At 46.2% G+C, this 26,748-nt stretch overlaps 1 protein-coding gene across 2 annotated transcripts in view; it reads right to left on the bottom strand.

Annotated features, from left to right (window-relative positions):
- The window catches only part of THAP1 (THAP domain containing 1), a 52,882-nt gene extending 26,389 nt beyond the window's left edge, over positions 1-26,493 (bottom strand). The window contains exon 1 of one of the 2 annotated variants that reach the window (XM_086961837.1): positions 26,262-26,493. In XM_086961837.1, the coding sequence (XP_086817963.1) occupies positions 26,262-26,299 (38 nt within the window). In that variant the 5' untranslated portion in view covers positions 26,300-26,493. Of the gene's footprint in view, positions 1-26,228 lie in introns of both variants that reach the window. The other variant, XM_086961836.1, reaches the window with a different exon arrangement.
- Between the last annotated feature and the right edge of the window lie 255 nt (positions 26,494-26,748).

Below are 26,748 nucleotides of genomic sequence, written 5' to 3'. Positions count from 1 at the left end.
ACCATTAGGAATTAAGAAAAACTTTGTAATCCTTCACAATCATCATGGCCTACATCATAGCTACTTTCATTGGCATTAGGAACAACATTTTTCCCAGTAGGAACGCAAGAGACACTTTTTCTTGCACTTTAAAGGATTCCTGAATGCTCCGGTTTTTGGTTAAGATATACTGTGGAGACGCTGAACTTGTTCAGAAAACGTTTGCATCCTTTACCCTCTCATTAGTTCCCTGTTAGAGTGTTTTTATTAGAAAAGTCCTGCTTACTGTTTTACTGTGTATCATAATATATTAAAGGCCGGTTTTTAAGTAGCACGTCATGCTGCAGCTCTTGCCATGTCCAAATGCTACAAATAATAGGTCTCACAATTACCTAATTTAATGCTAATTAGTGAAGCAGCTTCAGAAGGAGAAAGGCCGACATCATCTTGCTCGAAGTCGAACACTTGTCCTTAAGGTCAGAGGAGAAGAGTGAGCATCTTGTTAATGCAAATGTAAATGTATTGGCATTTATATAGCGCACTACTTACCCGTAGGGTCCCAAGGCGCTTCGACCGCTGCGAAACCCTTCCTGGCTTCCCTGAGAGATGGTCCCTTAATGGGTATCTCCAGGGTGAGACCAGGCATCCCCGGCGGTCTGGTGGGGCCGTTAGTGAAGATGAGGCAAGCTAATGCCCAGAGTTGCCGAGTGTGATCGCTGATCAGAGTGGGCACCGAGGCGAGAGAATTGTCGAGTCCGCTGACCCTGGTCCAGAAACCTGCCGCGCCGGGAATCGAACCCTGGTCCCGGGCCGTCCTCTGCTCTCGGGTCTGCCGCCTCTAACCAGTGAGCCACACTACTTCACATCTTGTTCTTGCTCAATGAAGAAACTTCCAAGGATGCTGAAGGTGGAGAAGCTACAAATTTTGGATCAGTAAAGACTTTTTGGAAGGTATTAGAATCCCCCTACTAGTGTGGTCATCTGTATACTCGTTATCTACACAATATATAGCACATCGCAATGGCACTGTTATAGGTCAACAATGATTCAAGGACACTGGGAATCTCCGCACCCGTTTACAGAGCACTGCTGGTTATCCCGAAGGTTTCAATCAAAGTGTTATGGTAATCTCCAACAAATTTCAATAAAAAATTACACATTTACAACCAATGCTTTTTCAGAAAGTTTCTTGCTGATTTGGTATTTACAAGAATTATGAATTACACGAGAAACAAATTAAATGTGCACAAAGTAAATGAGACCTCCGTTAGGTCTGATGGGACAATCATTGTACATTTAAAACATAAAGTCACATGTTGCCCAAATGGTTTGAATACAATATCGCAACAAAACCCTATGCATTTCGGGTAAAGAAACCCTTTGTCAGGGAAAATATTTAACATTCAATAGCATTCAATCACACGGTCTTCATTTGCCTCCAGCCGGAACAAACATTAAATGGGTATCAAAAATATGTAATAACTACATTGTTACAAGATCAAGAAATCTGCTTTTGCATCCACTGTGAAATTCAGGGTGCCACTTCCACATGTGTCACCCACGCAGAGTGTACGAACGAAAACATAACTCAGTGATTAAAAATAGATAGGAAAGTGCCACTGTTTCATGAGTGACGCGTGAGTCTTCCCTGAACATCAGGCGTTTGTGAAACGGCAAGAAAAGATGTGTACGAGTAAAACTGAAAATAACGTACTGTCTAAAAAGCAAGGGATATGTGAAAGATAAACAAAACGTGCCTGTCAGGTTTTTTTTAAATGGACATTACCGAAGGTAAATACCTGCGATGTCCCACAACTGAAAAGCAAATGTAAATGGCGGCGGGTCCGCTCAAGAGCACGATAAGGCACGCTTACCAGAGTATCCCCCCTTGTGAACCCAAAGATATTGATCTTACCAGAGGATTATCTTAGAAGGTCAAGCCTGTAAAAAGGACAATTGTACTCAAGTTAAATTCTGGAAATTTGTTGGAGATTACAATAACACTTGGATTGAAACCTTCGAGACAACCAGCAGTGCTCTGTGAAGGGGTGCGGAGATTCTCCGTGTCCTTGAATCATTGTTGCATAGTACACCGGGTATTAGGCTAAACCCTTAATCACATTAGCATGCATAGGTCAAAGACTATTACAATTTATAAGTTGGTGATTCAAATGATCAAACACAAGGTGTGCAGGTTGACATATTGTCAGCCAAATGCAGGAGCATAGCTATCCGAAATGGATCAAAGCTAGCACAGGTCTAACTCGCTAAACCAAGGACACATGCTAGAAAGGGTTATTATATGCCTACAAAATATTGTAATAGAGTCTATGCACAATTTGACCTGTAGCATTGTCCCTGTGTAATCAGAAGGACAATATTGTACTACACTTTAGAGGAGACCAGCACTGTAATATGAACAGTTTACCACTTATGTAAATACACCTGAGACTTTTCCACCCATCCAGACTGACGGGGAAATGTTTCAATCTATCCGAACCACTGATATGATTTTCTCATTCGTTAAACCTAGAGTTTAACCACAATAAGCATTCCAATCGTTATATGTGGATTGACCATGCTATTAAAGACATAAAGCAAGTGTATGCAAATAAGATTGGATATCATTCTAAAAAGATACAGAACACCATGAATGGCCCGAACATGTCTCTCCTCTGAACTGCTGGGTATAACCAGAAGAGGATTAGGAGCACTCGTAGTACTTACTATAGTGTCGTGAGACTATCTGTGCTAGGACCCTTGCGGTTCTGGGCGGACTAAATAGAGGTAGTACGTAACTTGCTGGGAGGAGTGTAGGGATGGTTATTAATGGTTAGGACGTAGTCAGAGAGCAGAGCGCGTATGTATGCTGTGGAATAAAGATGTACAATCCATAGCTCTGTGTGTTTGCACAGTGTTCATTTGCACACTCCCAAGAGAGGACGCTATGCTTACTAGTCAAGGAAATAAAAGAGGGCTAAACATTTCATCCATTTCTTAGCCCAAGTAGGGTGATCATGCTTCACTGCAGTACGCTTACAGCCTATTTAAAAAGCGAAAATTTGCACTGCAAATTGCCTGTCCTGGTTTATCTGCCCCATGTACAAGGACTGCAATCTGTTGCATGAACAACAAAGCCACTCTGTACTGCACAGCTTTCCAAACTGTGTGGCGCGACAAGTTACTGTGTCGCGCCCCATGCGTAGGTGTGTCGCGCTTGTTAGGGCTGCCCAAGGGGTTTAAGAATGCGCTGTTTATCTGCCCATTGACGTGCTGATGTTTCATTTAGCGCGTGTTTGGAGCTCAGACTGCGGTTGTAATTACTGTAATCTCGGGAACAAGCATTTCACTTGGCCGAGAGGGTGGGGGCGCTGTCTGCGGCAACACTGGCGATCTATCTTGTTTGAGCCCTGGACAGGACAAACAGAAGAAGCTTAAAAAACCCATTTGGGGGAAAATGTTCTAATCCTCATCTCAGGCTGAAGGGGACACTGCGGCTTGAAACTCTTGAGGAGAGCTGCCTGACTGTGGCTGGCCATGTGCTCGGACACCACTCTAACTGCAGACCTGGCAGCACTCGGGTGATTCATGCATGCTGCTTCGAGTTCACACCTTTGGCTTTCCACGAGAAAATTACAGGCCATTCCTTGTTATTTCAAGAGTCTGCAAAGGCCTGGATCTTGTCCATGACATATTAACTGGAGACAATATCGTATTTTAAAATAAATGTAGTCATTCGTAACATGCAATTTCTGTGTTTGTTTGTATTAGTCATGGATAGAACACATTTAAACTAACTGCCTTCTATTTATATGTGTGAAGTATACAGATAAACGGTAAAAATATGTACCAGCTGTCCTTTTGCTTATTCTTGTACTGGCTTGAACATTAACATTTATTTGATCTCTGCAGCACATACTTAACCGTATTATTTATTAGGATGCAATTAGGTGTAATGACATTGGGGTGTAGGAGATTTATCTTCTTGGTACACACAAAGTTTTGTACAAGTATTTTAACCTTCCATTTCAGGGTTTCGAAGCAGTTCAAAGATATTTTAGAAGGCTTTTCAGTGACAAAAGGGTGTAATTTGTAATATTTAATTATTTACATGCACTTCATTGCTTCGTTTTACTCGCAGGACAATGTCACACATTTGGCAGTTGAGTGCCACTCACAAGTGCACTGAAACCATGGTAATGTCACACAATCTGCAAACTTGGCAGCTATGTGTGCGAGGCTCTCTCACACCCCTCTACTTCTCTCAAATCCCCTGAAACTGAGACCTGGCTGCAGTGACACACAGTCTCCAGGTAGCAACCCCATGTAGGGAGCTATTGCACACCTCCTGCTTTCCACAAACACCGACTCTGGAGCCTGGCTGCAGCAACGCACTGCCTCCATGCAGCATCCCTTTGTAAAGGCACTAGGTTAGCACCCTTCCATTTCTGGTGCTTTATAGCAGTTTTAAGATCTTCTTAGAGTTTCTCATTGCTTCAATGGGTGTAATTTCTGATATTTATATTTCCCTCGTCTTCAGAGCTTGATTTTGCTTGCACGAAAGTGTCACTCATAATCGTTGAATGTCATTCATAATTGCACTGAAATTATGAAAATGTCACACATGAGCAATCCAAAACCTTGGCAGCTATACCGCGGTAGTATTCAGTCATTCAAAGACCCTGCCTAAAGTTGTTTCCTGGCGCCACGCGGGCCCGCCTTAAGCAGCCCGGATGCCTTCCTGGGGCTAGGCATGATAAACTGCAGGGGGGCCAGTCACGCACATCAACCACTGCACTGCCTCCAGATTATTCATTAAGTGCAGGCCTACTACTCCGGGGTGATTTCTTATAACTTAATAAGAACTCATGTAGGTTGTTCAGTGCCGCCCTGCCAATCTGTTCCAGCCCGTCACGTGAAGCTGCCCTGCGTCGTGGTGACAGTGAGACTTGCTGTCAATTGAATGTAGCCAAAGGCGATCTCATGTGTGTGTGTGGGGGGATGTGGAGGTGGAGTTGTGTGTGTGGGGTTGTATGTGTGTGTGGGGGGTTGTATGTGTGTGTGTGGGGTTGTATGTGTGTGTGTGTGGGGGGTTGTATGTGTGTGTGGGGTTGCATGTGTGTGTGTGTGGGGTTGTATGTGTGTGTGTGGGGTTGTGTGTGTGTGTGTGTGGGGGGGGTTGTGTGTGTGTGTGGTGTGTGTGTGGGGTTGTGTGTGTGTGGGGTTGTGTGTGTGTGTGGGGGGGGTTGTGTGTGTGGGGGGGGGTTGTGTGTGTGTGGGGGGTTGTGTGTGGGTTGGGCTAGCTCGCTGTGCTCGCTCGCGTTACCGTGTCCCTGAAAAAAATTTCACAAAAGGTGTGTCACCAACATGAAAAGTTTGGAAAGCTGTGCTGTACTGGGTGGGGACTATAAAAGTAGTATCTAGCGAGAATGCCGGAGTGGTTAATTTGCCCATACGTTGCCGATTGGAGACGTATCTGTTGTGTGTGGCTTAGTAATATTTTTGACCTGCATGGCTTAGTTGGGCATTCTGAACAACAATGCATCATTTTGTGGAGGGGCGTGTACCATGCATAACTAAGTGTGGTTGTCTGCACTACCCGAGCCACAGAACCAATGAACCCTGCACAATGCATGCACAAAACTCTTTCTGTTTCGTTTCCCATTCTCTGATCTTCTCTTCCCATTACCACACAGCACCCAAAAAAGGCTTCAAATTAATATTAGATACGGAGGACCAGGGATGTTATTTACTGACTGACCTTAGTACTGGGCCTCGACCTTTAGCCCAATAAACTACCAGCAGTTTCTATAACTCAGACCAGTCAGGGGATTAATAAAATAAATCCCCCAACCATGACAAATGTGTTCGTGTCGAGGCAGGAGATGCTCAGTGAGAAGACTTTCTGACATGCCTAGCCTCTTAGGTGCTGCGCCTATTCCAACGGCCGACGGCACCACCACCTCAGGAGTGCTGCCATCGGCCGTTGGACGTTCGAACCTCACCTGCGCAATGGAACGTTCAGCACTGGAGCTGGACGTTCCATAGCTGCAAAGAGGCTAGGCTTATTTCCTTTATTGTAATTAAAGTCTTATTTTTACTACAATAATAAACATTGCTGGGACGTAATCTTGATCCATAAAGAAGTGTTATGATTTGCCTTGGTACAGATTCAAAACTTGCTGGTGTTCACAAACATGTTCAAGGTTGAACTTGGAAAGCTGCGTCTGTGGTAGATTTCAAGTTGTGCTCCAGGAAAGGTGTTGTGAAATTCTGAATAACCAACTGCAGCATTTACACTTTCATAGTTATACTTGGTGTACAGTTAGGCCAACTGAACTGGCAGCAATTTTGTAAAACATAACACTGATCTGGAGGGGGGGGGCTGTTATTCCACAGAGAAACCATTTTCCATACATAACCATGAACTCTGGGGGTGTTCTATTCCACTATGCACCCCCCTACAAGAGATTACTTCTGCAATTGACAGTTGCACATCTCTGTGCATTCCCATGGCATTTACGTTTGGAGCGGTGTTTGTCAATACCCACTCATTCACGTGCCAAGCCAAGAGATACCACTACTCTAATCACAATTCAGAGGCTACTTGCACATGCTAAATAGCTCTTCAAAATATTCTCTGCATTCCAAAATCATTGCATAGCTACTGACGCGCTCTATAGCTCCTTGGCAGCTCCCTTTGATACAAAAAGAGGCTTATCTTAAATCCTCCTTCCTCTTAAAAGCAGGCAGTACCATTCCCAAACTGGAAACCTCGCAAAATCATACTACCTCCACAACTTCACTCCTTTAAACTGCCAACTATAAAACAAACCAACGACCTAAGCAAACCAATAAACTTAAAAGGGTTCATCACAGAACCTTGCATTCTCAATTAATATGAAAACATTCTTCAAGAAAACTTTGATGCCATGCGAGCCCAAGTGCTGATCAATTCATCCAGATCAATTCAAAAGTTCCTGTGCGACTACAAAGTATTTTACTTCAAACCCATAGCCAAGGACGTGACCAAGCAGCACGCAGCCAAGGTATCATTAGTATTCGAGAGCAGACCACCCACAGCTGATATAAAGATGTAGATATAATTGCGAAATCCTAACTTAACAATATCCCAATGGTCCAGTCAACCGATTTGCTCATAGCCATTCACTTCTCAACCAGTTGTCCCACAGGCGCAATAATCGCTCCTCTCATGTTTTCTTAATACATGACCTCATTTCCAAACCATGTAAAATACTTTGAGCACACCTGATACCACAGTCCTCAGAGAAATGGCTTGACGCCTGGTGTTCTTGTCCATGCATAGGCTAAGGTGTGGAGGAGTTGCATATTCCCTCTTCATGAACAAGATCAGAGACCAAACCATGTTCCTTCTTACCCAGACAGGCATGAAGCAATACCTATGAACGAAAAGCCTAGCATTGCTTATGCCAGCTGAGTACGATGAGCAGCGATGGTAAGTGTGATAAGTGAGTGCTCTGAGAATGCACTGGGTAGCAATGGTGAGACTGAGGTGAGTGATGAAAAAGACATGTAGTAATGGAGAGTCTGAGGAGAGGTGCGCCTGTCTCCACTAGGACAGCTCAGCTGTCTAATTGGCTCCTTTCTCAGAAACCACTCAATACTGTCCCCCACCACTTTAGCAGTCCAGCCCTTCTCATGTGAGCTCTCCCAGTCCCTCCCGAGTGGAGCATTTCAAACGCAGGTTCACCGGACCGAACAATATGGAAGGGAAGCAGAAACATAAGCTATGTCTGGGGAAACACACAGATGAGTGTGAAACTTGCATTTTAGGGCTCAGATAGAGCCAGAGAGGCAGCAACACAAACGTGATTGCGGAGATTAACTGCGACAAGGCTGTCTGCCTTTTTGTGACATTTTGAGTATATAATGCAGTTTGTGCATGGTGATTTCATCCTTCGTGCAGTGTCTCCCAATGCTGTGTTGCACAACTAGTCTATGCAACCATGGCCCTTGGAACACTTTTCAAACTGTGACGCACTAAGCTCCTCTGCACAAGGCCAGCAAAGATTGGCTATATGTCACCTCTTTGAGGATCTTTTGGACTTTTTTGATAATCCACCTTTGAAGCTAAGGTGGATTATCTTCAGGTGGGACGGCGCAGCCTTCCTGTCCTTGTGTATGTAAATTACGCTGTCTTGATGGCCAGAACTGAGAAGGGGCTCCAAAACGTTGCTCAACTCCCACTTTGTCCAATTTATGGAAGAGCAGGACTTGATGGTTAATAACTAAATCCTATGTGATGCAAGTGGGGTCCCAGGCGAGCAAGTCCTATATTTTTAAGGTCAGGTCTTCTCTGGTTCCTAGGACCAGTATCTTTTCCTATCTGGGGTTTCTGCTGAATGCCAAGATGAATTGGGGGCCTTTAAAAACTCGCAACAAAAGTGATTTTTTTCGGGCAAACATGGCTATTTTTAAGTTCACCTCTAGATTAGGTAAAAGACCGGTTGAGGGAATATTACAGATCTATTTGCCAAGTGTCTTGGTAAAGTGTAATATACGGCAGTGAAATCTGGGGCCATGCTGTTCTTGATGATCTTCAAATCTCTAAAAACATCTTTTTCAGACATCTTTCAGGGGATTCTCAGGGTTCCACCACCTTTATTGTCCATGAAGAGCTTGGTATGCCCTATCTCACTGATCTGTTGGCCTTCCGCCCTCTCCTATTATGGTAAAAAATGTGGCTTGGCGAGGATACCTCATTAAACAAAGTGATCTTAAAGGATTATATGGCCCTTGACCATGCCTTCCATATCCCATGGCTCGAATACATAAGAATTGGTTTGTGAGAATGTGGAGAGCAGATCTTTAATTTAATCCAGAATCGAGAAACAACAAGGACCTGGTTTGGATCATTGAAGCCTTTTGTAGACAGAAGTGAGTAGTTAGGGAAGAAAAGGAGTTAAAGAAGCCCAGTATGCGCCGTTTTATCATCATCCTCATCACAAGCTTTATTTCGACATAAAAAGTCATAAAAGCAACATAGAGCAAAGATAACATAGTCAAAAAAATAAGTATAGGTAAAAATAGATCCAATAATATAAACTTGATTATCCTAAAATATAGTTAAAAAGTAGACAGTATTTCATCATTTTGTTTAAACACAGTGCAATACATGGGGAGACTTTTCATTTCATTTACTTGCGCTAGTTATCAAGAATTAAAAGTTAAGTGCTTGTGCATGGTGATATTAGCAGGAATGCTGTTGAAGCTTAGAGGTCTTAGCTTTGCCTGAGCAGTGGAAGCTATATCTTTCTCGCAAGTGCTTTCCACCACATCAGTCAAGCTTGCCCCAGGTACTTTGCTACACAGCAGGATAAAAAAGGTCTAGAATCTGACTTGAGAATACAGAGTGCAACATGGTGCTCTCGAGTACCAAGTTGCCTACAAATCAGGCTCAGTCATTTTTTCCGTGATGTTTCGTACGCCGGGCAGTCGAACAGTAAGTGGGCAATACTTTCCACTGGGGTTTTGCAACTGGGGCAGTGTTTTCCGTTACTTACGGACCATTTTGCTATCACTTCACCCACTGGAATGGAGCCATACCTGAAATGCATGTAGAGCATTCTGTCTCTATGTACTTTGATTAAATCGAGGTAAGGCTCGTAGTATCTGCTTAGTTTATGGGAATAGAACTCAGTTGTCATCTTGCCCATATTGGGTCTACTGATCTCTCGCTGGCCCACCCATTCCCAGTACAGGCGTTTAAGAACTTCTCTCCTTGGGAGCTCTTGACTAGTCCACAGCCGCAAAGCCAGATTGTAGTTAACATTTTCTAAATGTCACGTATCCAGACTGTTTCCCCCCCAGTGTCGAGGCTTATAACCTCAGTGAGGTCCTTTGCGCAGGGAGAAAGCTCAGGGGTCCTCCAAATACGGGCCCAAAAGATCAGGGGACACAACCAGGCTACATCACTATTGATCGCCTGCCCATATCCATAAGTAGTGGCGTGAGGGGGTGTATTTTGGTATTTTTATTAGATCTCTTAGGAATTTATATTCTGATCTCTGGAGCTCGTCAAGATTATCGAATCCCCAGACTTCTGCTCCATAGAGGGAAGCGCTAACAGCCTTGGTGTCATATCTCGAGGGCTGGAGCTACGGTCCTGGTATGATAAAGGCGATGTTCTTTTGCTATTGCACCTGCTGTACGCTTATGGGCCATCAACATCTTGCCTAGGTGGGGTTTCCATTAAATTTTTTCAGAGTATCTTACACCCAGGTAATCAAAGGTGACGACCTTTTCAAGGGGAGTTCCATCTAGGAGAGGGCCATTCCTGCATGTCCTATGGGGATTGAAAGCCATAAATTTTGTTTTGTTGGCATTTATAATCAAACCCCGATTCTCACAGAAAAGATGGAATCTGTCAGTAAGACGCTGTAGCCCAGCTGGGGTCTTGGATATTAACAATGTGTCGTCTGCGAACAGCAAGGTTGGTATCTCCCCCCCCCCCGAACAGGTGAGTCAGCCGGCTCCTCCAAAAGGAAGTCCACTACTCCGTTCACATATAGGGAAAAGAGGGTTGGAGCTAGAACACATCCCTGACTTACTCCTCTGTAGCTGGCCCCTTCTTAACCAGCCGGGGGAGGGCTGGCTGCTGCAGATTCTGGTCGATAGTTGCAGGGGATTTTTTACCTTCCTCATGGTATATGCTTTGGCTTGAGTGATAACCAAGTTAACCCCCTTATCGTCAATGCTTGGCTCCTCGACAGCTTTTCTTGTTTTTTTGTCTAGAATGGCAACTGACTTTGTTGCCTTTGCTAAAAAAAAAAAAAAATAGGGAAGACATGCCCGAGTTGTCCGAGGTATGGATCCTCTGGACATAGATTGAAACCTTTTTGTTGTGAGTTTTCCTGAGTCTTTTACGCTGTCTTTTTGAAACTGCATATTAAGTAACTGCAGAACACCATATTGGCAATAGATAGATGGCATGGATAGAGACTTTTGAAGAAGACTTCATAGATGCAATAGATGAAAAAGATGATAAAAATTATCTCAGGAACATGGCTGGTGAAGGAGTGAAAGAAGCGATGAAAAAGATACCACAAGAAGATGTTGTGACGTACAAACAAATCAAACAGCCTTGAATGTCAAGTCTAATCCAGTGCTAATTGTGGATTCCAATTGATACATGTTCAGTCAGGAGCGCCAGAGATCAGGTGAGACCAGTGATTAGTTTGTGGAGAGAATGGATATTCTGGTGTTGTACTGTAAATTCAATGAAGTTAATGAGGAGGAAGCTACCCAGCTCACAGTAATTGACGGATATCTGTCAGATTATTTTCGAAGAAGAATGTTGAAGGAAACTGATCTTAGAACTAGTCCTCAAGGCTGAGTGCCCTGAAAAGCGTGCTAATCGTCAAGCAACTGACATTGAGGTCGGAGGCTTCCAAAGTGTGTCAGTCATGATCTTGAAAAGTAAGCAGCAGTACAAGGCTGTTGAACACAAGGCGATGTCTCCACAGAAAAAGAGAATGGGTTAAGGCTGTGGATTGTCATTTGCACACAAAGGTAAATGTCTCACCGTTAGACAGACATGATTTGGCTGTGGTCAAGTGAACCATTTTGTGACAACTTGATGAGTAAGGAGAAAAGTATGTGCGTCACAGCGTGAAAATAAAATGGCTGACCAAAAGCTACCTAGGCAGTGTTCTACGCGCTCCCACAAAGCCAAGTGATCACATCAACTGAGGCAAATCAACACCAAACGAAGTTGACCGTCATATAAATCATTGACAAAGAGATCCTCAGCATCAGTTTCCAGTGAAAGGTACAATGACAATTGAGCAATGTTGATGTTTACCTCAAAAGGCATGCACATGTGTCTGGTCAAGTGAGAGAAAAAATTAAAAGTGAACAAAGATAGACATGAAAAAGCACCAAACACATTCAACCATTGTCTGAAGATAACTACAAATAAATGGGTGTTCAATACCATTCGACACTGGTGTGTCGATAAATATCATGCCTAAGGGGAAGTACCAAGAACTGTCTGTTACCACAACTTACTAAATCAAAAACAAAAGTATACACACGAGCTGCTTCGACGCCCTTAAAGCGTAAAGGACCCTTTGTAGCTACGATGAACTAGAAGAAAAATGTGGTACCAGCACCTATTCATGTACTTCAAGGAACAGATTCAAGTGCCTGTTTGCGGAGTTTTAATACTCTGGCTGATATCAAAGAACTACAATATGAATGCTCATCATAAAATTGTAAGTCCATTTCCTTTATTATTTCTTGGGCTAGGAAAACTCAAAACAAAAAAGTAAAAGTTGACGATAAATAAGGATGTTCGTCCTGTTGCTCAAAGATACAGATGAATTGGGTTTCACTAATAGGACGCTGTTGAAAAGGAACTTAATTTGTTAATTAAACAGGACACAATTGAACGCTCTACTGGCCCAACGTCATGGGTTTCTCCCATTGTAGAAGTGCCCAAAAGAGACAATGAAGGAGCTGTAGGTATTTGTGGTGACATGCGTCAGGCCAACAAGGGGGGGGAGAGAAAAGGAGAGAGAGAGGAAAGAGAGAGAGAGAGAGAGAGGAAAGAGAGAGGAAAGAGAGAGAAAGAGAGAGAAAGAGAGAGAAAGAGATCCTTGTCCACACATTGTTAATATGACAGCTCAACTGAACGGTGCAAAGTTCTTGTCTCGACTCAGCTTAAATAAAGGATATCACCAATTGGAGCTTGAAGATAAATCCAGGTACAGGTACATTACAACATTTTCTACGCATATTGGTCCGTTTCGCTATAAGAGATTGAGTTTTGGCGTATACTCTATTGCAGAAATTTTCCAAGACGTCATTCGATGTATCCAACAGTCTTTAGTAAATGTATTTAACTATAGTGAGTACGTATTAGTTTTCAGAGCCACAAAGAAAGAACATGACAAAGCTCTCATGTAGGTATGTCGTTTGTTGGCTAATGCAGGCTTAACTCTAATTTCCAACAAATGCGAATTTCACACAGTGGCAGCTCGTTTGGAATGGGGGTGGTGGGGTAATGGGGGTGGGGGGTGGATTAAACAAATAAAAAATTAATAAACATACCTTCTACGCCATGCAGCCGCCTCCCTTTGTCCTTTTCAGGTCTGCTACAGCGCCGGAAGCACTCACGATGCTGCAGGAGCAGAGTCGTGATTGGTCTGAGCATCCTGTTTGGACGCTCAGGCAGTGCCTGGGGAGGCTGGGCATATTCTTTACAGGGCTGTGCAACATAGCCCAATGGCGGGCATGCCAAGTGCGTATGATCGGTTTGGCCGCCCCCAACTGCCATGTGCACTTAGAGGAGTGCAAAGCACTCCTTCCCTGCTCTGGCGTCGGAGCCAACCCCCGCCACAACTCCTGCATAGAAAAAGAAAATGATAATAACGTCCTGTTATTACCATTTTCTTTTTCATGCTGGCATAGCAGTGGGGCGACACTCCACCACCTTAGCGGAGGAGCCGCCACTGATTCCACAAAACTAGCTTGAATTTTTTTGCCCACATCTTTTCGGACGGGGTTATTAAACCTGATGCAGCAAAAGTGCAGATCACTGACATTTCGATTGCCAGTTGCAAGTTTCCAGTGACCCGATCAGGCAGTGTGATTCAGGCACCACAAAGCTCAATTGAAGAATTGTTATTCCTTGTGTATCTATTCGTATATTTATTTATCATTTTTTTAAGTTGTGACTTTTTATTTAATACATTGGGAGATGTAGTGTCTTGTGATAAAGAACACTGGAACTCTTTTGGTTCCTGCTGTATACCATAGGCGTGTGACGCAAGCGTTAGAGGGATGAGTTAAAGGTAGTCTTAGAATGTTGAGTTCTGACTTACACGCAGCGGAATGAAGACATGTAAAATTATTCTCTATGTGTGACATACTTATTGGAGAGGGCCTAGGCTGGCAGGACCCTACACACCCTACATAAAGTAGAATGCCAGCCATGTAGGCAAGTGCTTCAGTGCCCCACATAGGGGTTGTACGCACTATATAAATGTTACAATACAATACTGGCATCTACTGATAAAGTGTCCTATTACTCGCTCCATTTTTATTCAAATTCCTGCACAAGAACAGAGTCAAACTACGATAAGCGCTCAACTTTGGTCTCATGCACAGTCTCAAAACTTTATGAATACAGACCCCATGACAGACACTCTTCCACCCACAGCGCTCCAACGAAATAGCATACTACCCATTTGCACTGGTGCCTTGTCAGGAATATGAAGCACTGCTCACTGGTTAGAGCAGGCAGACCCTGAAGCAGAGGTCAGACCCAGGACCAGGGTTCAATTCCCGACGCGGCAGGGTCTTGAGCTCAAATGTCCATGGACTCGATAATTCTCGCTTCGGTGCCTGACCTAATCATGGGTTCACACTCTGCAACTCTGGGCATTAAGCTTGCTTAATCTCCACAACGGCCCCCCGCGGCGGGATGCCTGGCTTTCACCTTGGGGATGCCCTGTAGGGGCTATCTCACAGGGAAAAGCCAGGACGGGTTCCCAAGGCAAGCGCGGAGATACCCCTTCGGGGGTCGATTCTGGCGCTATATAAGAAACATAATAATAATAATGTTAATGTGATTCTAGCAATGATGAGATTGTGTTAAGACACAATGGTGATATTAGTGCGTGACTGATGTGAGTGTGATGGGCAGTGGTGAGCTTGAGGCAAGTGACACAGTGTGTTTGGTAGCGTTGGTGAGAACATGATGGGTGAAGGTGTAATGGGCAGCGATAAGCAGTTGACGAGTCACTTAAGACTGATTGATAGCAGCGGTGCGACTCTGGAGAGTGATGCGACAGGCTGCAGGGGAAAGTGTGATAGTAGTGATGATGAGACTATGATGACTGATGTGAGAATGAAACTGTTGGAGTTTGATGGGCAGTGATGGTAGAATGTGGGAGAGCCACTGAAAGCTCATGACCCTAATGTTTGGCTCAAGGACCTGTTGGAACCTCGAGCCCATATTGAGCAGATCTTTCAAGTGACTTAAAAATTTGCAAACATTCGTGACAAGAATTTTCAATTCTATTAAGGACTAGGAGGCGAGGATTATGCTTTTCTCATTTCTTTAATGAAATGCTCAGCAGCCAATAAATGAACAAAAAACTACATCTCCCATGAACCCCAGGGAGTAACCATAGAGTACAGCGTATAAAAGGTCCACACACTAGTCTGTCTTCCTCTTTCTTTGTGGGAAAATGTCCAAGTTAAAGTAAAATCCTAAATACAACAGGAACAACAATTCCAAACAGGCCGCTGTCATCCAGAGGATCCTGAAAAAGGCAGCCGAAGAACCATGGGTCCAGAAACCAGGAGGAGCAACTGATTCCGCCGAGGAACAAACATCATCACTTCTGGTCTGAACCTGGAAAGAAGATACGAAGCCATAATATCCAAAGTAATATTACTGAACAACAAATCAGGGAGGGAGAACAAGGAATGAAGTATTTGTAACTGCGTATATACAGTCATAATACATTAGCATACAAATATGAAACACGGGTGGGATAATCCTCGCCTCCTAGTCCTTAATAGAATTGAAAATTCTTGTCACGAATGTTTGCAAATTTTTAATTCTATGTCAGGACAGGAGGCTCTGATTATGCTTTTTTAAAGCTGATCCACCACCACAGAAGCAACACTATCGATAGGCTTGAAATAAAAAGTCTTAAACACAGAAGCAGATGACCAATCTGCAGCCTTCATGATATCAAACAGAGTAACACCCATGAAATAGGCTTTGGACGCCATCGCTCCACGTGCAGAGTGTGCGCCAAACACAGAAACATCAATTCCAGCTTCAGACATAAGCCCCCGCACCCAGCGCGCCAAGGTGGCTGGAGAGACAGGGCGAAAAGGCTTTTGTAACGCAATCAGAAGCTGACCCTGCATGTCTGAGCGCAAAGAAGCGGTACTCACCTCATAATCCTTCAGGCATTGAACCACACATAGGTTGGGGTGAGAAGGAAAAGAAGGATAAGAAATAGAAGGCGTATTAGATTTGGTACGTCTGGAGAGACGAAAGGAAACCCCTTCAGGAGTGAAGCTGCGACCCGCCAGATCCAAAGCGTGTACATCCGACACGCGCTTACATGAGACCAAACATAGCAACATAGTCAGTTTTGCAGATAGCTGCTTGCGAGATAAGGAAGTATTGGAAGGCCAGGCCTCCAAAAATCTGAGGACAACTGAAACATCCCACAAGGTAACATACTTAGGGGTGGGAGGTTTTGCAAAACGAACTCCTTTAAGCAACCTGGAAACAAAAGGATGTTCACCCGCGGGTTTCCCATCTATGTGGGCATGACCCGCCGAGATAGCAGACCGGAAACCGTTGATAGTCGAATAAGCCAGACCAGAGGTGGCTAAGGAGGCCAAGAAATTAACAATCATGCTGATATCTGCTGAAACGGGATCAACTTGTTGTTGTGAACACCAATCACACCAACGCTTCCAAGACCCCTTATACCGTTTGTGAGTATTGGGAGCCCATGCTTCACTAAGGAGCTTGGAAGCGTCGCTTGAAAGGCCTGGGAGCGACCAGCGATCCCCGAGATCCTCCACGCGAGAAGAGGGAGGGAGCCTGAGAGGATCAGGGGATGAGGACCTCCGAGAGGGTCCAACAGGAGATTCCACAATGGGGGAAGGAGAAACGGTGAGGCCGAACACATTTCTAGAAGGACCGGAAACCACGCTTGAGCCCTCCAGAGAGGGGCAATCAGAATCAGATCCGTCTGAAATCGTTTGGAGTAGGCCAATACCCTGGGAATCATTAGAAATGGAGGGAAGGCATAGCAGAGGGTCGATGGCCACTGCTGGAGAAAGGCATCCGTGGCCAGAGCCTGAGGGTCCGGCCTCCAACTGTAAAAATGCGGAAGTTGCGCATTGAGGCGTGAGGCAAAGAGATCTAGTTGGCAAGGACCCCAACGCCGATGGAGAGCACGGAAGACCCGGGGATGCAGCCTCCAATCGCTGTAATCCCGGAGATGCCTGGAGTGCCAGTCCGCTATCTGATTGTGGCATCCCGGAAGGTACTCCGCAATAACAGTGATCTTCTTCTGCAGACAGAAGTGCCAAAAATCTTTGGCGATCTCCGCCAGGATTCTGGACCTGGTCCCGCCCAGTTTGTTTACATAGCGGACTGCCGAGATATTGTCCATCCGGAGAAGGACACAACAACTGGTCTGCAGGGGGGAAAAACATTTGATCGCAAAGGAACCCGCTAGGAGTTCCAGACAGTTGATATGAAGCTTCAATTCGTGAGGGGACCAACGACCCCTGGTCGAGACCGAGCCGCAACGGGCTCCCCAGCCCCACCGACTGGCATCGGATTCTATCACCAGATCCGGAGACACACCGAAGAGGGCTCGGCCGTTCCAGGCCTCCATGTGGTCCAACCACCACTGCATCTCCCACCGGACCTCCTCCGTAAGAGGAATCTGATCGGAATATCCGAGGCCTTTCCGGAGATGAAGAATTTTCAGGCGCTGCATTGCCCTGTAATGCAGGGGACCCGGAAAATCGCCTGAATGGATGACGCCAGCAGACCGACTACACGTGCCAACGACCTCAACGACACAGTCGGTCTGGAAATAACAGACGTCAACTCTCTCTTGATATAACGCATCTTTTGGTTGGGCAAGAGAAGTTGACAAGTAACCGAGTCGATCTGGAAGCCCAGGAAATCGATACGCTGGGCTGGAACCAAAACCGATTTCTGGACATTGATTAGAAACCCCAGAGACTGTAAAAGAGTGATGGACAATTCCAGATGTTGAAGAAGTTTGAGAGGACAATCCGCCATAAGGAGAATATCGTCCAGATAAATAATCAACCTGACACCCAGCGACCGAAGATGTTCCACAACTGGTCTCAACAGCTTCGTGAAGCACCATGGTGCTGACGAAAGACCGAACGGGAGAACCTGATACTCGTACCAGACTCCCTGCCAGAGAAACTGGAGAAAACGGCGATGAGGTTTGTAAATCGGAACCGAGAGATATGCATCTTTGAGGTCCAGCCTGACCATCCAATCCCCTTCTCGAAGGAGATCCCTCAACAGATGGATGCCCTCCATCTTGAAATGTCGATAGACGACTCCGCCGTTGAAGTCTTTCAGGTTGAGAACAAGACGAGCACCGCCCCCTTTTTTCTCGACCAGAAAGACAGAACTGGCAAACCCCTTTGGATGACGGGTGGTTGGAATCACCGCCCCCTTTTTGAGAAGAGAGTCTATCTCCTCGGAGAGACAAACCTGATCCTGAAGAGAAAAACGCAGACAAGGAGGGGGACAAGTCTGATGCATCGGGTGATAGAATTCTATTCTGAACCCCTGAACAGTTTGTAGCACCCAAGCATCGCCGGAGAGCATGCGCCAATTCTGCAGGAAAAACTGAATGCGACCCCCCAACATCACATCGCATGCATGAATCAGGCTCACCTGTAGAGTGGGAATCTTGGTATTGTCCCTGATGACCACCGGAACGTCCTTTGCCGTACTGGCCTTTTCCTTTTCTGGAAGGATAAAAGTTGGCTCTCGATGAATAACCTGCGTCGTAGGAGACTCTGTGTTGAGAGGAATTGCCTCTCTGGGACTGATTGGCAGAGCCACGGCCGAACGAGCGTCCCCTACCTCGTCCGGCCTTTCCAAAAACCGGACGCATGGCTCGCCGCAAGGAGGCCTGCGCCTTGTTGATGCCACTGAAGGTGGATACAAAGCGCGTAAGTTCCTTAAGGAATGGCTGACCAAACAGGAGGCCGTCCGCCTCAGGGCCCGACTCAGAAGTGGCCAATTCAGAGAGTCTAGGGTCAAGCTTTAACAAGATGGACCTGCGACGTTCCGCAGACATTGCACAATTTGCATTACCCAATTGGCAAATCGCCCGTTGCGCCCATTCGATCATCTCCTTTGGGTTCACAAGGGCAGAAGCTTCTTGTGCTCTGAAACCAAGGTCCAAAATCTTAGTGAGAGGCCCAAGCAGGTCTAACATTTTATCTTGACAAGACCGCCAAGATCTATCAAGGCCCTTCTTCGGGTCCTTGGCATATTTTTTCAAATACGTGACCATCATGGGGTCAACGTCTGGTGTCTCAGCCAAGTGGGCAGACAAATCAGGCCTCGGGCACTCTGAGCGCAACCGGGCACGAACTGAAGCCTCAAAAGGTTGGCGGATATGCGCCTCAATGTAGGCTGCTACAGCTGGAGAAGGCACCCATTAGGAAGAGTTTGGATGGATTATGTCTGCAGGCTCGAAATTGAGCACCGAAGGACGCTCGGGAGCGTCTACAAAATGTTCTTTACAGACCCGTTTTTTAGGTGGAGGAGAAACATGGTCTGAAGATGCTGAAGATAGCACATTGTCTGAATCAGCCTCGTGAAGACCAGCAGTTGAGGATGGCGCAGCTGCTAAACTTTTGGCCAGACGCTGAAAGTCAGTCTTGTGAGGGTTAACAGGCGACTTCGCCGTCTTCTTGGAAGCAGGCAACCAGCCCTGCTGTTGAGCATAGAGATTGAGATGACGCTTCAAAGGGTTAATAGCACGTACTAGTGCTTTGTTAACGGACTGTTGAACACCCTTGTCTAATTGTTCAACTAAGTCCTGTTCCAAGGAGCCTTCCTCCTCATCAGCATAGTAGTAGTCGTCTTCTACGTCATCAAAATATTCAGCCATTCTACACCAAGGTAGAGGTAAAAAGCCCACAAGACGACTAGAAATATGGAGTGTTGGAAACACCAGTCAAGGGGGAGTGTATAACCCCAAAGCAGGCTTAAAAGCAGGAAGAAACCTGACTTGTTAGCAATTAGAACGTGGAGGGAGCCAAAGCCTGCACCAAACAACACTCTAGGCAGAGCCTATGCCAAGAAATACACTACCAAAGTCCTAAAAGACCTCGGCGTCGGACGGGGTTAACTGCACTGACAGGCCGTGGGCAAGACGTCAACAAACGCCGTCACTGAACCAGCTGAAGAGAAAACAACCGGAAATGGGACAGCGCGCATGCACGACTGTCGCCTGCCAGTGAGAACCGCCGAAGAGCGCTCGCGCTCCCAAAACAAACGGAACCCCTGCTCCCGCTCCACAAGAAGCGCGCGAGCAGCTAGGAAGCGCTCGGCGACCAAAACGGAGGTGAGACACACGCTCCGGTAACAATACAAACTGCACGCTGAAGCGGCGAATAAGCGCGAAGAAACAACAACGGAGCCCAAGCCCCAGACGCGCGACACACTGCGCAATGGCAAAGCACAAAGCGACAGTAAGCAACAAGGCACAATATTACATAAACAGTAGAATGCCAAGCAATGTCACATAAACAGTAGAGTAAGAAAGATAATGCACTTAACTGGCTGCGGAGCAGCAAAGAAAGAGGAAGACAGACTAGTGTGTGGACCTTTTATACGCTGTACTCTATGGTTACTCCCTGGGGTTCATGAGAGATGTAGTTTTTTGTTCATTTATTGGCTGCTGAGCATTTCATTAAAGAAATGAGAAAAGCATAATCAGAGCCTCCTGTCCTGACATAGAATTCAGACTGCTACCCTTCCTCTACCCAGAATGTTATGCTCCAGCTGCTGACTTTGGAACTGAGAAACCAGGTTCGAGTCTCGGTGTCAGCTTAACATCCTGAGATTCTGGGCAAATCACTCAATCTATTTGTGCCTAAAAAAATGAATGTGACCTTTTGTAATGTAACTGATACTCATGTAAAGCAGTCCAATTCCTTTAGGTCGAGATCACTCTACAAAAAAACTGCAGAAAATGCACAAAGGTAAAAACAAGGCTTTAACATAAAAAAGGAAAGACCAATGGCTACCCATTTAGTGGATGACTTGATAAAAGTGAAACCAAAACACCTGGATAAAGCACGGCTCACCTGCTCAAATTGCGTGATCTTAGGCAAATATTTTATTTCACCAGAACTCCTTTTTCTCCATCATCGTTTAAGAAAGGATCCCAGTTGTAAGAAACCTATTATGTTTTATTTAATAGACTATAATGTTGCTGTATAATAATCTGGGCCACATACATGGTTTACAGGAGAACTGTTTTCCCCCTCATTTACTAATGCTGCATGTTTAAAAACTATCCCTTAATATGTCTTCTCAGTGCAGTGCTATAATGTGACTTTCTTTTTTAGTTTTATATAGCGTGAACTAGACCTGAAGGTTTCAGTGATAAGGTAGGGCACTTTACATGAGCACTAGTTGAATTACAGGTGGACCCAATAATTTTTTTGTTAGGCACGGGGAGATTAAGTGATTTGCCCAGAATCACAGGATGTTGAGAGTCCCTGCCGAGACTCAAAACCAGTTCCCCTGCATCCAGGTCGTCCACTCTAGCCAATGGGACACACTTATTATTGGTAAAGCTTCTGCATGTCTATACACTTTTTTGAATTTTAAAAAGACTGTCATATTCTAAAGAAAGTTTGTTGTATGATTTACATAGCAAACCTTTTGAGGGCTTGGCTCATTCACAGGCTCCAAAGAGCAAGATCCTGGTCTTGGCTCTAGCTAGGCTGTCCCTGTTAATTTGTAGGCTCACAAACCTTCAAGTAATGGTGAGAGAGATGGTAGCAAAGATGAGACTGCAAGAGATATACAGGTGAGATGGGTAGGGATGGTGAGACTGTGTTGAGTGACCTGATTAATAGGTAGTGATAGAGGCAGAACGACTGTCAAAAATGGTGAGAACGTGGCGAGTGATTAAAGTAGTTTTCATTTAAAGTTGCAAAGAGAAGCAGTTTAGGTGTTCAGCAAAGTTTGGGAGACTGTATGGATTTGTGCTTACTGCCAGCAATGTTTGTTGTAATATCATTGACATCAATAGTAAAAAAAAATGGTCATCAGACTATTAATCAGCTCACAAACAACAACAACAACAACAAAAACAGTCCAGTCGTCGATCTGTCAGACAAGCTCTTTGGGTACTACATGATTGCCCTATAGCCCAGTGTGACAGAGAGAAAGGGACAGAATTTCAAATTTGAACTTTGCAATCCTTATTGAAAAGGTCTGGTTTTATATTTACCACAAGCAGATTTGGTGTGGGAATTTGTTCTCTTAAATAGCATTTGGAAAAAGCCAATTGGATGTAGATGGCAACAGTTCACATTTTAGTTAACACCTTGAGAGCAGTTATACTTCAGTCTGTATCAGCAGAAGAAACAAGTATTAGCAAAGGCAATGGGTCTCGCTGATGTGAGAGCTATAAGCTTTGCAAATGTCCATGCAGTACAGTAGCGTGGCTATAAGAAAAAACAAGCATTTGCAATGCAATGGTCTCGGCATCATTAAAGGTAGAGCAATTGGCATTGCTCATGACATTTCTTTTTTTTTTTTAAATCATAAATAAATGGCATTGTCATTTACATTGCCAATACACACCACTCTGCACCTGCACTCACTGCTCTGCACACTCACTACTCTGCACACTCACTACTCTGCACACTCACTACTCTGCACACACTACTCTGCACACTCACTACTCTGCACTCACTACTCTGCACTCACTACTCTGCACTCTGCACTCACTACTCACTACTCTGCACTCACTACTCACTACTCTGCACTCACTACTCTGCACTCTGCACTCACTACTCTGCACTCACTACTCTGCACTCACTACTCTGCACTCACTACTCTGCACTCACTACTCTGCACTCACTACTCTGCACTCACTACTCTGCACTCACTACTCTGCACTCACTACTCTGCACTCACTACTCTGCACTCACTACTCTGCACTCTGCACTCACTACTCTGCACTCTGCACTCACTACTCTGCACTCACTACTCTGCAGTGACTGAAGACAGCGCGGAGTGAGGCTGTTGGTGAGCGAGTCCAATCAGAGAGCTTGATATGGAGTGAGCCCAGTGGTGAGTGAGCATGGCAGTGAGTGAGCACACAGCGTGAGCCTCCGACGGAGTAAACCTGCCGGCGGGAATGATTCAATCTGAGTTGGGCTGCTGGCGGGAGGGGGCAGCAGTTCATGAAAGCCCTGTGGGGAGTGTTGGCTTTCTGTGTGGACGCCCAGTGCCTCTTTTCACTATGTTAAATGCATTTTTAGGTGTTACTGAAAATGTGCAATGACTTTATTGAAGATGGTGTATGCATGTAGTTCTAAATACCATTAAAGATCCGCTCGAAGCTGGCAGGGGGCGCTGGTAGCAGGGAGTGCCCGAGCGGGACTCCCACAGACTGCGCCGCGGGGTGCCCTCCGGTGCCCGCAGGGTCGCATCCTGACCGGCCGCCGCGTGATTGGAGGGCGCGCTGTGCGCAGTGTGGTGCTGGCAGCCGTGTCCGTGGTCACTCCCTGCGTGTCTGGGCAGCAGCCGTTCTCCACCTCCGTGTGTCTGGCGGCTGGGCCTGGCACAGAGCGGGCTTCCCCAGAGGGAGTCCCCATTCCTGGAGAGGGAGGGCAGGACGCGGGTGGGGCAGGGTCACTGTGAGTGTGAACAGGTCAGCGCCTCCCTGCAGCCTCGCAGATTAATTAAAGAGTGCTAATCGGGCTCAGCAGACAGTTGGCAAGGGGATACTGGCAGAGAGTGCCCGCCTGTCACGGCGTGTGAGGGCTTCCAGACACTGCATTCTGGAGCTGGGCACCACGGGTATGGACACTGCCAGCCTGGGCGAGCCTGTCCATCCCACTGCTCGTGATCGCTTCCAGACACTGAGTTCTATGTGAGAGCAGGGGCGCTGCTGGGAATGGCGCAGCAGGCGCGGTAGCACCGGGGTCCGTGGAATCCTCGCTACGTCACTGAGCCGCGCAATACTGGCGGCAGTGGCGTGCATTCACCAGGGTATTCCGCGCTGAGAAGTACTGGGGTGCCCTGGAGCAGGGCGGCGGAGGGGGCACGGGCGGAAGTGAGGAGGGTGCTGGCAGTGAGTACTGAGTGTGCGGCCTGGCGGTCCAGCTGTGTGGTTTCACATCGCCCGCTGCACTGGTCTCTGTGCTGGCGCTGGTTAACTGCAGTGGCGCGTGGGTTATGGCAATGTGGAACGCGAGGTGTTGAATTATTGGCTTAATAGTGGCCTGAGCTCATACTGGTGCACACGAGGCCGCACTGCACTACACTGCAAGCCGATCCTGGAAACATGCAGTGCGCAGCTGCACGGCGGTGAATTTATTATTGATAAAGGACGAGGTGTGATGCATGTACTCCTTGTTGTGGAAGAAGACAGCTTTCCTGTGCACGTGCTCAGTGGTGTACAATCAGCGCTTTAAACTCTGAGGCACTGTCAGGCACTGAGTATGTGCACTTCTTTCATTCGCAGTGAGCGAGCCTGCACTTCTTTGATTTGCAGGGAGAGAGCATGCACTTGTTTCATTTGCCTAACGTGGGGCGGGACTGAGAAAACGAAACCTATCGTGGGGCGGGACTTCCGTTTTGTGAAGCCCGCGCCCACGGAGTGCCTGGAGGAGCACCGAGGGAGAGCCCCGCGGTCGGAGGGCCTTTGACCGGTGAGCGGAGCGGCGGGGGGGGGGGGGGGGAGAGAATGCCTGTATGTCTGCGTGTCCGGAGGGCCTTTGACCGGTGAGCGGAGCGGGGGGGGGGGGGAGAGAATGCCTGTATGTCTGCGTGTGTGTGTGCGCGACGGCGGAGGGGTGGGGGGCGGGGTGCGACGGCGGAGGGGAGGGGTGCGACGACGGAGGGGTGGGGGGGGATGCTCGGTGCACGTGTGTGTGTGTATGCATGCGACGCTGGGTTCGCTGTATGTGTGGGTGCGTGCGTGCATGAGCGCTCGTGTGTGTCTGTCGCTGTTTCTGCGCATGCGCGTGTGGTGTATCTGCTTCCCAGGAGACAGCAGCTGAGCGCGTTCGCGAGCGCGTGGCCAGCGGAAATCGCCTCCAGAGAGGCAAAGCGCGCGACAGACCCTGTCTCCTGGGAAGCATCGTCCCTGACATAAGATCTCGGCGGAGACGCGCTTACGCGCGTCTTTTAGCCGAGACCTAAAAAGTGGTATAATGAGGCGAGTGCAGGGCGTGACACAGCTTTCTTTTCACTTTGCAATAATGCAGCACAGCACTATTTTTCATAACTTTCATCCATGCAACAGAGCTAAAGGTTACGAGTGAAGCACTATTAAGGTGGAGTGAAAAGAGTGGATGGATGAGTTTGATGGTAAAGTCCAATCAACTCATTATGGATGTCAGTAGCATGCATTATCACGGTGCCAAAAACTAGTTATGTTGTGGAAAAACACATAAAAACGTTGAGCTCACCATTAATGTCACAGCCCAATCCGATAATTTTCCGTGATATGTGGCGAGCCTAGCTAGGCCTTGCTTTCCCAAAACTCGCTCTTCTTTTTTGTTGTTTCACCGCCCATGTTTTGGGGCGCCAGAGTCTTGACATTTTATTTGAGTGTTTTCAGTAGAATTTAAGTAGATGACAAATCTTCTTAGCGAGCCTTAGTTGGCTACAAACGGGAGACATTCTACAGCACATTTGATCGGGAATTATAATTCTTATGGGCATGTCACTGTTGTGAGCTTTAGAGACAATACGTTACTTATGACAATATTTCGAAGGAAGTAACTGTGAGCATTTCCAGTGTGAAACGAAATTGGATATACATGTCGAGGTAACTCTCTTGGGAGACGTATCGTCAGACGATATAATGCACCACTAGCCCAGTGTTTTTACACATGTAACAAGCCTAAAAGTTATGGGAAAGGTGTTATGATGGCGGGAATAAAGTATAACGGAGAATTAAATGAGTGCCTGAATTACAGCGCGACCAGCAGAGAACTACTAATTAAGGTCAATAAATCTGAGTTTCGTGCATGCTCCACAGAACTGGAAATGACCCCAAAGCACAACTAGGAGACTACAAAGAAGTGTGCGACTTAAACCAACTAATGGTAAACAATGGGCGGGCTGCAAGCGCCTTATTGTAAGCAATAGTGTCATACTAGCGCCATGCTGCTCACGCAGGTTCGACCCTTAACAACAAATCGAAGACAGTGCCAAGCTCTTAGGCCGCGTTGGAAAATATTTAAATAAATGTCTTCGTCTCTATGCTGTACCCGCCCCCTTTCCCTCCTAAGCATGCGCGAGAAGCATCACTGTAAACGCTTTGCTCAACTCAGAACCATGTCTGGCAAAATCTTGACTCTGCCGAACATTGTTACCCCTATCTGTAACGGTTTTACACGCACGAACGTGCCCCGGTCAAAGCGCGAGAGCAAGAAACTTTTCTTACTTGTGGAAAGAGATGGGCTTCTCCTTGTCGTACCTGTTCCTGCAACCGTAAGCTGAGCAGGACTGCACCATCTTCACGCCGAGCACTACGACTGCTGCGCCTTTTTAAGAGCGGACGAACAACATCGATATGTGCCTTTTTGTTTTAACTAATAACTAGTTTTTCGCTACCATCTGATTGCGTCTTTATTTATTGAGTTAAGGGAAACAGACGCCCTTCTCCAGTCACCAAAATGGCCGAAGCAGCTTCATTAGACGTGAATGTCACGTGATTGAAAGAGATCCTTGCGTCATAGGCTGAAGCTATTCTCACCGTGACCGTGCGGCGATTGGTGTGTAGCTTGCTATTCCCGCCCCTTGATCAATCACGATGTGGAGCAGAATTGTACACAAACTGCTATTACAATATCGATATCGGACCTAACCAATCTGTATAAATGGGCCGGTATTTTTTTGTGAAAAAGATGGCAATACTAAGACCTGTATACTTTTTATATTAAAAAAATAGTCATATTCTCACT

Source organism: Lissotriton vulgaris, chromosome 3_1, assembly GCF_964263255.1.
Source record: "Lissotriton vulgaris chromosome 3_1, aLisVul1.2, whole genome shotgun sequence".
Lineage (NCBI taxonomy): Eukaryota > Metazoa > Chordata > Amphibia > Caudata > Salamandridae > Lissotriton > Lissotriton vulgaris.
The sequence above is the reverse complement of the archived record's forward strand: the minus strand, read 5'-3'. Positions and strand labels throughout refer to the sequence as shown.